Below are 11,563 nucleotides of genomic sequence, written 5' to 3' on the forward strand. Positions count from 1 at the left end.
GCTGAAAGTAATCATTACAAGAAAGAACAAATAGAAACTAAAAAATGGAGAACAGAACCTCAATCTTACATATACAACACACCACCACTACTGCTAGAGAGCTCAAGACCTAATAAATACACACACCAATCAGCATAGTTCTAAGCTCAATCAAATAAAACACATTGCTCTGTGCTGACTTGAGAGGCTACTCTACTTTCTAAGCTTGATCATCTTGTGGTTAGTTACATAACTCCCTCATACTATATCACATCATAAGCAAAGAAAACTATTCTCATATTTCCCTACCTCTTGTCACCCATCACAAAGCGATCTCATGAGCTCGCGTGGTGAGCCCCAGATTGGAAGATCGATCAAAGACTGAGCTACATCTTCCTCTTCCGTACGACACATTGCTTCCACCGTGTCACACAAACTTGAAACATCAGCAATGATCGATTCCTGAGCTTCGGCCTGCACGAAAAAAAGAGGATTTCAATTCAATTTTGCTCACAAGTCTGTAACAAGCTTCTCGCTCTCTTCAGTTCAGTGTAAAAATTCGTATACACCAAGATACAAATCTTTTCTCTAGTTGCTAACTCAACTTTAAGGGCAGTTAGAGGCTAAAGTAAATCAGCGAAATGTGAAATGCAAGAGAACCCTAAGCCCCAAATGAGCATAAATTTCTGAATTTTCAAAACCCTAATCCCCAAATTCTTTTCAATTTCTCAAATTATGCCACAATTGAAATTCGAAAACAAACAGAACCTCAATTACCTGCAAGAGCAGCTCGTCCAGCACCGACTCCAAGCACTGGTTCCTCTCCACGCCAGAACCATCAAACGACGCCGTTTGGTCTCGTTCTCGCTGCTCTAATCGCCGCCGCTGAATCTGACTCGTCTTCTCCTCCATTTCCTTCAGCCTGTTCGATAAAAGCTCCCAGTGCTCAATCTCGGCCGTGTACTGAGTCTTCAGCTTCAGCAGAGCCTTCTCCCTCCACTCTCTCCGGCGGGCCTCGGTGTCGTCCGGGAGATCTGCGGCGGAGGACGGAGGCGGTGGGGCGGGGTCGTCGTCGAGGCGGCGCCTCTTCTTGCGCTTGTAGACGAAGCCGTCGTCGTCGCGGCGGAGCTCCCATACGTCGTCGTTTTGCCAGGCCGCGGATGATGTTGACTCCATTATTGCGCCGCGAGCGGGAAAACCTCAAAAATTTGAGAGCGAGGAAATGTTTTAAAGTGAGAGATGCCCCGAGTTGGTTTCAGGTGAAGACTACATGCCACTAGAAGTTTTAGACTCGCAATACGGTGTCGCTTAGTATTTTTAAAAGAGGATATTTTCATTCCATATTAATTGGCCATAGAACTCATTTATGGATAATACTTAGCTAACTAGCTTGGATAATTCCACGACCAATAACAACAGAACACGTGTCTAATAACCACTAAAAAGTGTTTGAAAAGAATGTGAAAAAGATTTTCTCACAATAAACTATTAGTATTATTCTTGTTAAACAGACACGTGTCCTATTGTTATTGGCTATGGTTAGCCTAAATATTATCCATCTTTTATCGGAATTGTTTAATATATGTTTAAGTTTCGCTTAAAGAATTATTCTTACAAAAGCTTAGCCTGCTTGTTTGTTGTTTAATTTATATACAAATATAATTCTTCAATAACGATATAATGGAAAAGAAATGACTAAATTCTTTATAATTTGGATAATTTTTGTCAAATGATGTTTGCATGAGGACTTAAAATATACTGTGTTGATCATTAGTTTACATGTAGGAATGAGGAAGTTTAATACAAAAAGAACATCATTTTCTTCAACTTATATAAAGATACGAAGCTTAAAACTAACATTAAATTATGTCAAGTATGCTATAATAAATATCACAAAACACTAGGATTATACTCGAATAGTTATCGAATGGTAGTTGAAGGTCATCGAGCATTTATCTAAGATTTGTACCGTGCCCCAAATTTCAATAATTGTTGCTGATCCTGATATAATAGTGGAATTGTCCCAAGTTTGTTATCAGTGGATTTAATAAATCGCACTCTATTTTTTCATCTTTGCCGATTTATTCATTTAGTAAATCATTTTAATTATTACATCATAATTTTTTCGGCATAAACTGAAAAAAAAAAATCACAGTGCAACATTTCGAAATTGAAATAGAAGAAACGACCCGTCCGCCGAGTCCTCAGCAATGGCTAAACCAGTCTCTCTGTCTCTTCTGTTCCTTCGGCCCGCCACACTCTCCCGCCTTCTCCCACACCCACCAACCCTCACCCTCACCCGCACCAGAACCAACCCCTTCTCTCCTCCCATACGCCGTCGTTTTCAACCACCTCCACTCCATTCCCACTCCAGTACGACCTCATCATCAACCGCCCCACCCAATCCTCGCTCGACCGCCGCCCCGCCCGCGCCGCCAAACCCGGCTCATCCGGGTCGGAGTCCGATTCCCCGGAAAATCCCAACGAATTGGGGTTCGACAACTGGCTGGACCAGAAGCTCGATCCGATGGAGAAGAAGAAGAGGAAGTATTATAACAAGCGGAGGAAGCGGATGTACGGCGGCGATTCGGAGGAGGAGGAGGAGAAGCGGCGGGAGGGGGAGAGGCTGGTGGAGCTGAAGCCGGAGGTGGTGGAGTTCAACACGTTGCACAAGAGAGAGGAGGAGCTCTACTTCTACGATGCGTTTGCGTATCCGTGGGAGAAGGACAAGCATTACAAGATGGTGTACCAGCTGGAGAAGAAGTTCTATCCCGACCAGTGTCTGGACAAAGCGTTTCTCGAACCCGGTGCAGCGAATTGCAATCTGAGTAGGAAGAAGAAAGAGCGTGGTGGTGGTGATGATAAGGGAATGGTGTTTTTCGAGGGGAAGGGGGAGGGAGAATCGAGAGAACCGGCCGCTGCGGCGAAGGATGTTGCGGAGAAGAAGGTGGAGGAGTTTTTCAAGTGTTTGAAGAAAGTGCCGAAGGCAGTCAGTGATGAGGGGGAGCCGTATCTGTTGACAAGGAGTAGCGAGCTTCCTCCGAGGTGGGACGGGCCGTTTGGGACTGTGGTTTTGGTGAACAAACCGAAAGGTGAGTGTAATGCATTGTATCAATTCACATTGTAGATTGTAAGTTTCGAAACTGATGGAAAGATAGGAATTGTATTTGCGAGACAGGGTGGACGTCTTTTACTGTCTGTGGAAAGCTGCGGCGCCTAGTCAAAGTGAAGAAGGTGGACATTTCGCGCTTGCTTTTTACATGTTTTTGCATAGAAAATGTTCATTATGACTTATTTTTGTGGTGCATTTCAGGTAGGGCATGCTGGTACGCTTGATCCGATGGCAACTGGTTTGTTAATTGTATGTGTTGGTAAAGCTACTAAGGTTGTAGATAGGTAAGTACTAAATGTCATCCAGTTTATATAGTTCAATTGCTAGTTAGCCACATGAGAAAGAGTGTTTGTATATTTTGGAAGTGATGACATTTCCAGAGATATTTAAATATCTGTTATTGCAGCTATCAAGGTATGACCAAGGGTTACAGTGGAGTTTTCCGTCTGGGGGAGGCTACTTCAACTTGGGATGCTGATTCACCGGTATGTTCATCGTTTCTTAATACTCTGATTTTTCATTATTCTCAAGTTACCTGTTGCTTGTTTAAACCTATAGACTAGAAAAGGGCCTGTCACTTGAATCCTTTGTATAACTTTCTGCAATATCATTGATATTGTCTGGTGAATGACCTTATTTGGCCTATTCTATAAGAACTACTGTTGTTGACTTTATGTTTAATTCTTTTAGTGTACAACTTATATATGGTCTAAATTTCTCTGTGCATCACCCAATATGCAGGTCATTCAGCGTGAGCCGTGGGAGCATATCAAAGATGAAGATATAAAGAAAACTGCTGCATCCTTTTGTGGAGAGATCTGGCAAGTACCTCCAATGTTTTCTGCCATCAAAGTAAGCATTTCTTCTCTTCTATGTAGTTGTGACCCTGTGCAGGAGTAGTAGAAATGTAGCACAGGCATATTTCAGCTGAATTATTGGCAGATTCAGACTCTTATATTTCATTTAAAACTTTTTGCCTTTGGCATAGTGACTCTCAGGATACTATTTATTTGTCTTTGTCTACATTTACATTAACATGTCTATAGATACGTACAAACTCAGTCATCGTCTAGGTTTATAATTTATTTGTTCATAAGTTTCTTTACCTTGCAACAGGTTGGAGGTGAAAAGATGTATGAGAAGGCAAGAAGAGGAGAAAGCATTGAGCTCTCACCCAGACGGATATCAATCTATCAGTTTGACATTGAGCGCAGCTTAGATGACAGGTAACCTAGTTAAATTGGTGTGTGTGTGTGTGTGTGTGTGTATTCTGTAATAGATAATTTTGTTAGTCTAATATCATGTTTGATGGTTGCATTGTATTGGGTGCTTTCTGATAGAACTGAATTAAAGGTCAAAATTACTGAGCTATAAGTCAGCTGTCTCTACTCTAGAAGTTTACTTTCTTATTTTCTGACTTCTGAGCCATATACATATATATTATTTTTGCAGACAAAATTTGATTTTCCGGGTTACTTGCTCTAAAGGGACATATATTAGGTCTCTATGTGCAGATTTGGGGAAAGCTCTCGGCAGGTATTCAGTTTTCAGAAGTCATTCTTGACTATGATTTCTCCCACTTTGCTTTTGCTATCTATAATTAATGAAGAGAAGATGGAACCTATGTATCTATCTGTCAAGTGAAATTTCTTTGAGATTATTCCTGGTCTGGATTTTGAGCTTGACAATTTTTTAACTCCATGTGCAGTTGTGCTCATTTAACTGCTCTTCGGAGAGATTCAATTGGTAAGAGCTTTCATTCTTTGACTTTGAAGTGCTGATTGATTTTGTTCTTCATTCATTCGTTATGTCAAGCAATTATGCCCATTCAACAAGTTCAAACATCTAATAAACTCTCTGTTGTACTGCCCAGGGGAATATTCTGCAGATAATGCATGGGACTTCAAAGAGCTGGAAGATGCAATTACCAAAACTTATTTCTAGCTTAGCTATTTCAGTCTGATTCTTTGTCTTACAAGTTCTGAAGCTTTACAAAGAGGAAGGCGTAGAAGATCTAACAAATTTTCAAAACTCACAATCATAAAGTTTAGATTTTTTTTGCCCCCTTTCACCTTGTCCAAATCTGAAATGTACTAGTGTTCATTGTATGAGTCATTCACTATTCATTATTTAAGAAATCAATATCTTGGAGTACATGATCAGCAACTGTTTGAGACATAGTCAATGCATATTGCATTCAAGTTGAGATGAGAATGGGAGAAAGCCATGTTACATGCATATTTTGGTGTTTCTATTTCTCTGAGTCTCTTGTGTGTGTTTCTCTTAGTGTTGTTTCCATCGATAAGATTCTAGTTCTATTGATACGAGATGCGACTATCCAAGTCTAACACATGAAAATGACAGCCAGAAAAAAGAAGGGGGAAAAAAGGTACTGTTACTGTATACTGATGAAGCTACAATAAAAGCTAGACTGAATGAACGTAACGCTGCAACTACACTAGACTCCTCGAGTGGTAATTCTACAAGTTCCTTCTGGCCACTTGGCTAGTTTTGGCTACCCCCTAACGTGCTGTTGAATTTGGGGGATCAATTCCCATTTCTTCAAAATATGCTCCCTCTGCACCAACCATTCGTGCTTGAAACATAGTCCATCTCCCTCACCTGACACGAAAGTAATTCACCGTTTTCAGGCTCTTCTTATATCTGGAGAGGCAATGTAAATTCACTAGAAATGCAAAGGCTATGTAAATATTGATTAAGAGGAGTTCATGTTTCTGCCTATGCATATTCGCACATACACACAGGAAGAAAAGCAGTAGGGACAGAGAGATTGTTACATACCCCTTCCCATGGCGCTTCCCCACTACCTGCTTGCCCCTGATCAAAAACAGCAAGTCATGATCACATTTGATTACAGATAAAATCAGTATATCAATCAAGAATTTTTGGTTTGGGGCCACTAAATTAAGTTCCAAAACTAGGGTTTACATGGTTTCCAAGTGAAGGAACACCTTGATGGACAATCCACTGTGCATCTACGACTCCTATTTTCTCATGTGCAGCCTGTTACCAAGCAAGAAAAAAGGTGGAAGACCAAATCACAATCACAAACAAGAGGGAGCTAAGGCAGAATGACGAGAGAAAAAAAAAGGTTTGAACCTCTACACAGCGTCTAAGAGCAAAATCCAGACCCCATGGACCAGGTCATTCTGCAAATCAAGGAAAAGTTGTATTAGGAAAGATCATATTTTCAAATGCATCATTATTCTGATAAAAGCATGATGCTACTATGAGAGTCGTATTCTTGGTGCCCATCATAGTTTAATTTCAACACCTGCTTTGGAAACATTAGTCCTACATGTATATTCCATGTTTTTTCATTCTGCTCTAGATTGCCCTTTAATAGTGAGTAATTGCAGATCAATTATGAGTTTTATATTTTCAAATCATACAGAAGCTCAAGCACTTCATTGTGTTTCCGTTTTGTAGGTCTACAAATTTTTGGATTACTTCAGCAAATTTGATTGGGAAAACTATTGTGTAAGTTTAAATGGACCAGTTTGCAAATCCTCCTTACCTGATATTGTGAGTAAGATGATATCTTTTGTGCCTGTAATGTTGGATGGCTCTTTTGTAATGTTCTGGTCTTCTAGTTTCTTCTCTATCTGAAGCTGAAGTACATTTACATAATCCCACATAGCTTAGAACACTATTATTCGTCATGTTTTATCGCAGCAGGAAACAAATGCATATTTTCTGGCTTTGTTTTGACGGGTATACCATCCCTTTCTTGTTTTCTTCTTCTATTATGAAGTTCTACCTCTTCTAATAAGGCTGCACTTCTTGATGGTGAAGGCTCACCTATCAATTACCCAAAGTGTGTTGCCCAATATACCTAGATAACCGTTTAGGGTACGCGGTACTAATAGTGTTGGGTAGATCTGCTGGTACACAAATTGAATATCATTCATGTTACAAAGTCTTGTTTCCATTGATAAGATTCTAATTCTATTGATATGAGATGCGACTATCCCAAGTCTAACACATGAAAATGACAGCCAGAAAAATTTAAAAAAAAAGGGGAAAAAAAAGGTGCTGTTACTGTATACTGATACAATAAAAGCTAGACTGAATGAACGTAACGCTGCAACTACTCTAGACTCCTCGGGTGGTAATTCTACAAGTTCCTTCTGGTCAGTTTTGGCTGCCCCCTAACGTGCTGTTGAATTTGGGGGATCAATTCCCATTTCTTCAAAATATGCTCTCTCTGCACCAACCATTCGTGCTTGAAACATAGTCCATTCTCTTCTACACCTCTCCCTCACCTGACACGACAGTAATTCACAGTTTTCAGGCTCTTCTTATATCTGGAGAGATAAAGTAAATTCACTGGAAATGCAAAGGTTATGTATATATTGATTATGAGGAGTTCACGTTTCTGCCTATGCATATCCGCGCACACACGAAGAAAAGGAGTAAGGACAGAGATTGTTACATACCCCTTCCCATGGCGCTCTCCCACTCCCTGCTTGCCCCTGATCAAAAACAGCAAGTCATGATCACATTTGATTACAGATAAAATCAGTATATCAATCAAGAATTTTTGGTCTGGGCCACTAACTAAGGTAAAAAACTAGGGTTTACCTGGTTTCCAAGTGAAGGAACACCTTGATGGACAATCCACTGTGCATCTACAACTCCTATTTTCTCATGAGCAGGCTGTTTCCAAGCAAAGAAAAAAGGAGGAAGACCAAATCACAATCACAAACAAGAGGGAGCTAAGGCAGAATGACAAGAGAAGAAAAAGAAATGGTTTGAACCTCTACACAGCGTCTAAGAGCAAAATCCAGACCCCAACCATGGACCAGGTCATTCTGCAAATCACGGAAGAGTTTTTCATGGTAGCCTTAGAGCAATCATTAAAGGACTTGGGATATCTTGAAAAGAGAAACTAATATTACATACCTGAATCATATGCCAAACACAACGCCATGCATCCTGAGAAAATACAGGCGCCATAATTTCTACAAACCTGCAGGTTTGTGAGTTCATGGTAAGATGTAGTAGTACCTATTTCCCAGAGGGTGAAGGATAAGATATAGTTACATACGCTGCACAGGGCGGCAAATGCGGATCATTACACCAACCAGGTTTCTCCTCTGTCTGCCTGTAGGAAGAGGATCAAGAAAACATGTGGTCAAGCAACTAGCTTAGCCATCATTGAATCTGGTTAACTAAATATGGAGAGAATATTATTAATGAGCAAGAAAAATTGGCAAGCTTACATGTGAACTTCACTATGACCTCTCCGCTTTGTCATCTGCCATGTTAGCCCATTATTTGGTTCTAAACCAGGCTGTGATATTTCCAACCCATGTTTCCTTACTAGTTTTATGTATCTGGTACAAAGAAAATTATAGCCTGAATACACTATCTCATTCCAGAAGTTGTTTTCAAATAAAACAGCATAGTGAACACTCAAAACTCACTCCTCTGCGTTAAAGTGCTCCACACCGAGATCCTCATCCCAAATAAATATGTATTCATAGGATGCCACAATGTCAGGATGCAAAAAACGCTTGGCATACCACCTGGAAGCAGTTCAAAAAGCTTATGAGAAAACATAACTGTTGCAGGGCTTAGCAAGAATCTATTGCAATTAGGATGAAAATTAAGATATACAAATGTGTTATTCGTTTCTAACCATTTAGTTTGCTTCCGACTGCTCACATGGATGGCCCGCTTTGACCACTCAAACTCATCCCATTCACTTGTCCGACCATCATAGTGAAATAAAACAATTGTGAAATTCTCTGAGAACTGTACAAGCATAGATTTAGCAAGAGAAAGAAAAAGAAAGCGAGAACTGCAAATGAATTTCTAGAGAGAAGTAACCTTTTTAACTGCTGCATTTATATTTTGTTTCTGAGCAAGGCCTACAGTAAAGGTTACAAGATACTTTGGCTTGATGGTTAAGTCCTGCAATTGCCACCTCCATAAGAAAAGGTTCAGATTAGAGAACAGATCTGAAACAAATCTACTCATCAGTCAAAGACAGGGAGGGCAAAAATAACCAGCTGGGTATTCGCCAGTCACTATAAACCTCCACCTTGCTCCTCCTTATAGGAGGAAGATAGGAAGGGAGGGAAGTTGAGGATTGTGAGTACCAATATAGGTATTCTTTCCATCATCAGTCAAAAAAGAGAAGTTATTCTTGTTTGAATAAAGTGCAACCTATTTTCTAATAAATCAGTCTGGCATGCCATTCAATTATTTTCTATCTATATTCCCTTATTAATTTTTACCAACTTCCCTTTCTAATGTGAAATTTGCTCATATTTGAACTTTCAATTTAACATTTTAACCTGAAGCCTAAACAAAGTATTACTCTTTTTATTTACTCCCTGGTAAAATCTAACTGTCTAACCCATCTCAATGCAGTTATTATGATAGGGATAATAACTGTTGTAGGGCTCAATGATTTTCTATACAAGAGGAATATAAACACAAAAAATGTTTTGATAGTAAAGTTATGATAGCAGGTGCACACCTCACTGGGCAGACCCCATAATCGACGAAGATATAGATCTGACTCAGATTCTACGATGCCAGGGGGTAGTCTTTCAGCCCCTGGAGGATTTGTTGGAACCCAAATCTGCATTATAATCAATGGATAGTAATCAATGCCAGCACAATTGTCAGGACTATTGACACTGCCAATTTTTCAGTTACAATTACAACATCAGAACATCTTGAAACAAAAGTATGCATCATTAGTAGCATAGTGCTAGTATACCAGTGTACTACTTGTTTCTATGTTTCTCACAATACAATTGTAGGTACTTTGTCCTACGAAACACTACAAGGAAACTGTGTTACAAAGAACTACCACAATCCTCTTCAGTAACAAGCAATCTGCTCAGTATTACCATGAGAACTAGAAAAGTAATAACACAGCAGAGTACAAGGCTTGCATCCAACCATACCTTTGCATCATTAGGGATGTGTTTTACAGAGATATCTCTGTTGCTCTTCAAAGAAGACCAGGCATTCACCAGTGCTTGGGTTGAGAACCCCGAGTACTTGTCCTCTATGTATGAAAGATCAATGGAAGGTAAAAGGCTGGATGGGAGATTCATCTACAAGATCCAAGCACCATAAGGGAAAACAAAAGTCTGTGTCAGTCTTCTTATGATCCGAACCAAATAAACCAGAAACTTATTCAAAACAAACAAAAGCCTTGCACCTTAGTTAACGAAACCGTTGGAAATGACACTCCTAGAAAGAAGCCAAACAGAATCGCCACAAAAGCCGTCGCAACAAACCTCATTTTCTCTTTGGGTTTTCTTATATTCCCACTGCAAAGGCTCAAAACAGGGTCCATGTCACACAAACCACAGTGATCCTTCAATGTTGTTGTAAGATCATGAACACAACGATCACCCAATAACAAACATTACACAATAAAGAAGAAGAGTTAGAAGTTCCATACACGCGTGTGGGACTGCCCATATTTCGGTCAAGTTTCTATGACTCTACAATCACAGAGATCATCAGCTCCAAGTTGAAGTCCTTGTCTTAAACGCTGAAAAGGTCAAACCTTTGGGTTAGAACCCTGAAAAGATAAAACCTTTGGCTTAAACCCTACTGTTTGAGAGATTTCCTCTCCAATTCAAAACTGATTGTATAACTGCACATCAGTTTGGATTTCTTGTAATCATAGCATTCAATAGTGTTATAGCATTTGTAACAGCTTGTAATCTTTACATTGAATACTGTTATAACTCTTGTACCAGTCAGTCATAGGTTAGCTATATATATCTGTAAATTGTAATCCTACAAAATCAATGAAAACCATTTTCTACACCTACTGTGTGAACCCAATTAATTACACTACACAACACTGTTCAGCTGCTGAGCTTAGTTTGGTCCATTGTTTTATGCAAGTACTTGGCAAAATTGCATCAAAAATTAATGGGCAAAATAAATTAAGCGTAGATTTCTTGAATTAATTTTGGGTTTGTTCATACAAAGGAAACGAAGTAAGATTTTCAAAGAAACTGGAAGGAAATCAGTAAGTGAGAAGTAAACGTACGAGGTCATGCTTCAAGCTTCAATCTTTTGACCAAGTGGTGGACTGCGTTGACTTTCCAAATTCGTTTCCACTGAGGCTCTGAGATTCTGGAAATCTGGATTGATCGAGATTAATGAAGGAATGGAACTCCGAGAAAAGTCAGGGGAACTTTGAGTCGTCACTTCTTAGAGCTCTGGCCTTCTAACGGCAAAGCAGAAATTTTTGAAGGAAGAAGATGGAGATCTCACCGTTGGTTTGTTGTGGGACCCACGTGACGATGGATATTGAAACAGAAATTTGGAGGGTACTGTTTGCCAATTTTTGGCCCAATTTCATTTTTGCCATTTTTCCCCTTTTTATTTTTTATTTTTTTATATTTCGTTTATGCCATTTTGGCACTAGGCCTCCCAATTTCTTAGAACTTCATACTCAAAATA

At 39.6% G+C, this 11,563-nt stretch overlaps 3 protein-coding genes and 1 long non-coding RNA gene across 5 annotated transcripts; 1 reads left to right on the forward strand and 3 right to left on the reverse strand.

Moving 5' to 3' along the window:
• Window positions 1-14: 14 nt before the first annotated feature.
• LOC112185593 lies at window positions 15-1,249 on the reverse strand. The gene is made up of 2 exons (XM_024323855.2): window positions 757-1,249; window positions 15-453 (listed from the first exon to the last, which is right to left on the reverse strand). The coding sequence occupies exons 1-2, from the start codon at window positions 1,153-1,155 to the stop codon at window positions 295-297; spliced, it is 558 nt and encodes a 185-aa protein (XP_024179623.1). The 5' UTR covers window positions 1,156-1,249; the 3' UTR covers window positions 15-294.
• Window positions 1,219-5,297, forward strand: LOC112185300. Its single transcript, XM_024323540.2, has 10 exons — window positions 1,219-1,238; window positions 2,203-3,071; window positions 3,158-3,213; window positions 3,293-3,375; window positions 3,498-3,576; window positions 3,833-3,943; window positions 4,208-4,317; window positions 4,544-4,627; window positions 4,800-4,837; window positions 4,965-5,297. Exons 1-10 carry the CDS (start codon window positions 1,219-1,221, stop codon window positions 5,033-5,035), a joined length of 1,521 nt encoding a protein of 506 aa, XP_024179308.1. The 3' UTR covers window positions 5,036-5,297.
• Window positions 5,298-5,543: 246 nt separating this feature from the next.
• Window positions 5,544-6,820, reverse strand: LOC121051710. Its single transcript, XR_005806558.1, has 5 exons — window positions 6,630-6,820; window positions 6,212-6,261; window positions 6,041-6,115; window positions 5,894-5,929; window positions 5,544-5,713 (listed from the first exon to the last, which is right to left on the reverse strand). It is a non-coding gene; the product is annotated as an uncharacterized LOC121051710 (long non-coding RNA).
• Window positions 6,821-7,000: 180 nt separating this feature from the next.
• LOC112185591 lies at window positions 7,001-11,338 on the reverse strand. Of its 2 annotated transcripts, none has more exons than XM_024323851.2 (15): window positions 11,148-11,338; window positions 10,545-10,637; window positions 10,299-10,410; window positions 10,039-10,191; window positions 9,603-9,707; window positions 8,948-9,031; window positions 8,757-8,872; window positions 8,542-8,643; window positions 8,338-8,451; window positions 8,163-8,219; window positions 8,018-8,084; window positions 7,873-7,926; window positions 7,697-7,771; window positions 7,552-7,587; window positions 7,001-7,377 (listed from the first exon to the last, which is right to left on the reverse strand). In XM_024323851.2, the coding sequence occupies exons 2-15, from the start codon at window positions 10,562-10,564 to the stop codon at window positions 7,264-7,266; spliced, it is 1,209 nt and encodes a 402-aa protein (XP_024179619.1). In that variant the 5' UTR covers window positions 10,565-10,637; window positions 11,148-11,338; the 3' UTR covers window positions 7,001-7,263. The 2 variants fall into 2 exon arrangements, with proteins under 2 accessions (XP_024179619.1, XP_024179620.1); XM_024323852.2 differs by having other exon boundaries at window positions 10,545-10,667.
• Between the last annotated feature and the right edge of the window lie 225 nt (window positions 11,339-11,563).

The sequence above is a fragment of the Rosa chinensis genome, chromosome 2 (genome assembly GCF_002994745.2).
Source record: "Rosa chinensis cultivar Old Blush chromosome 2, RchiOBHm-V2, whole genome shotgun sequence".
In the NCBI taxonomy this organism is placed as follows: Eukaryota; Viridiplantae; Streptophyta; class Magnoliopsida; order Rosales; family Rosaceae; genus Rosa; species Rosa chinensis.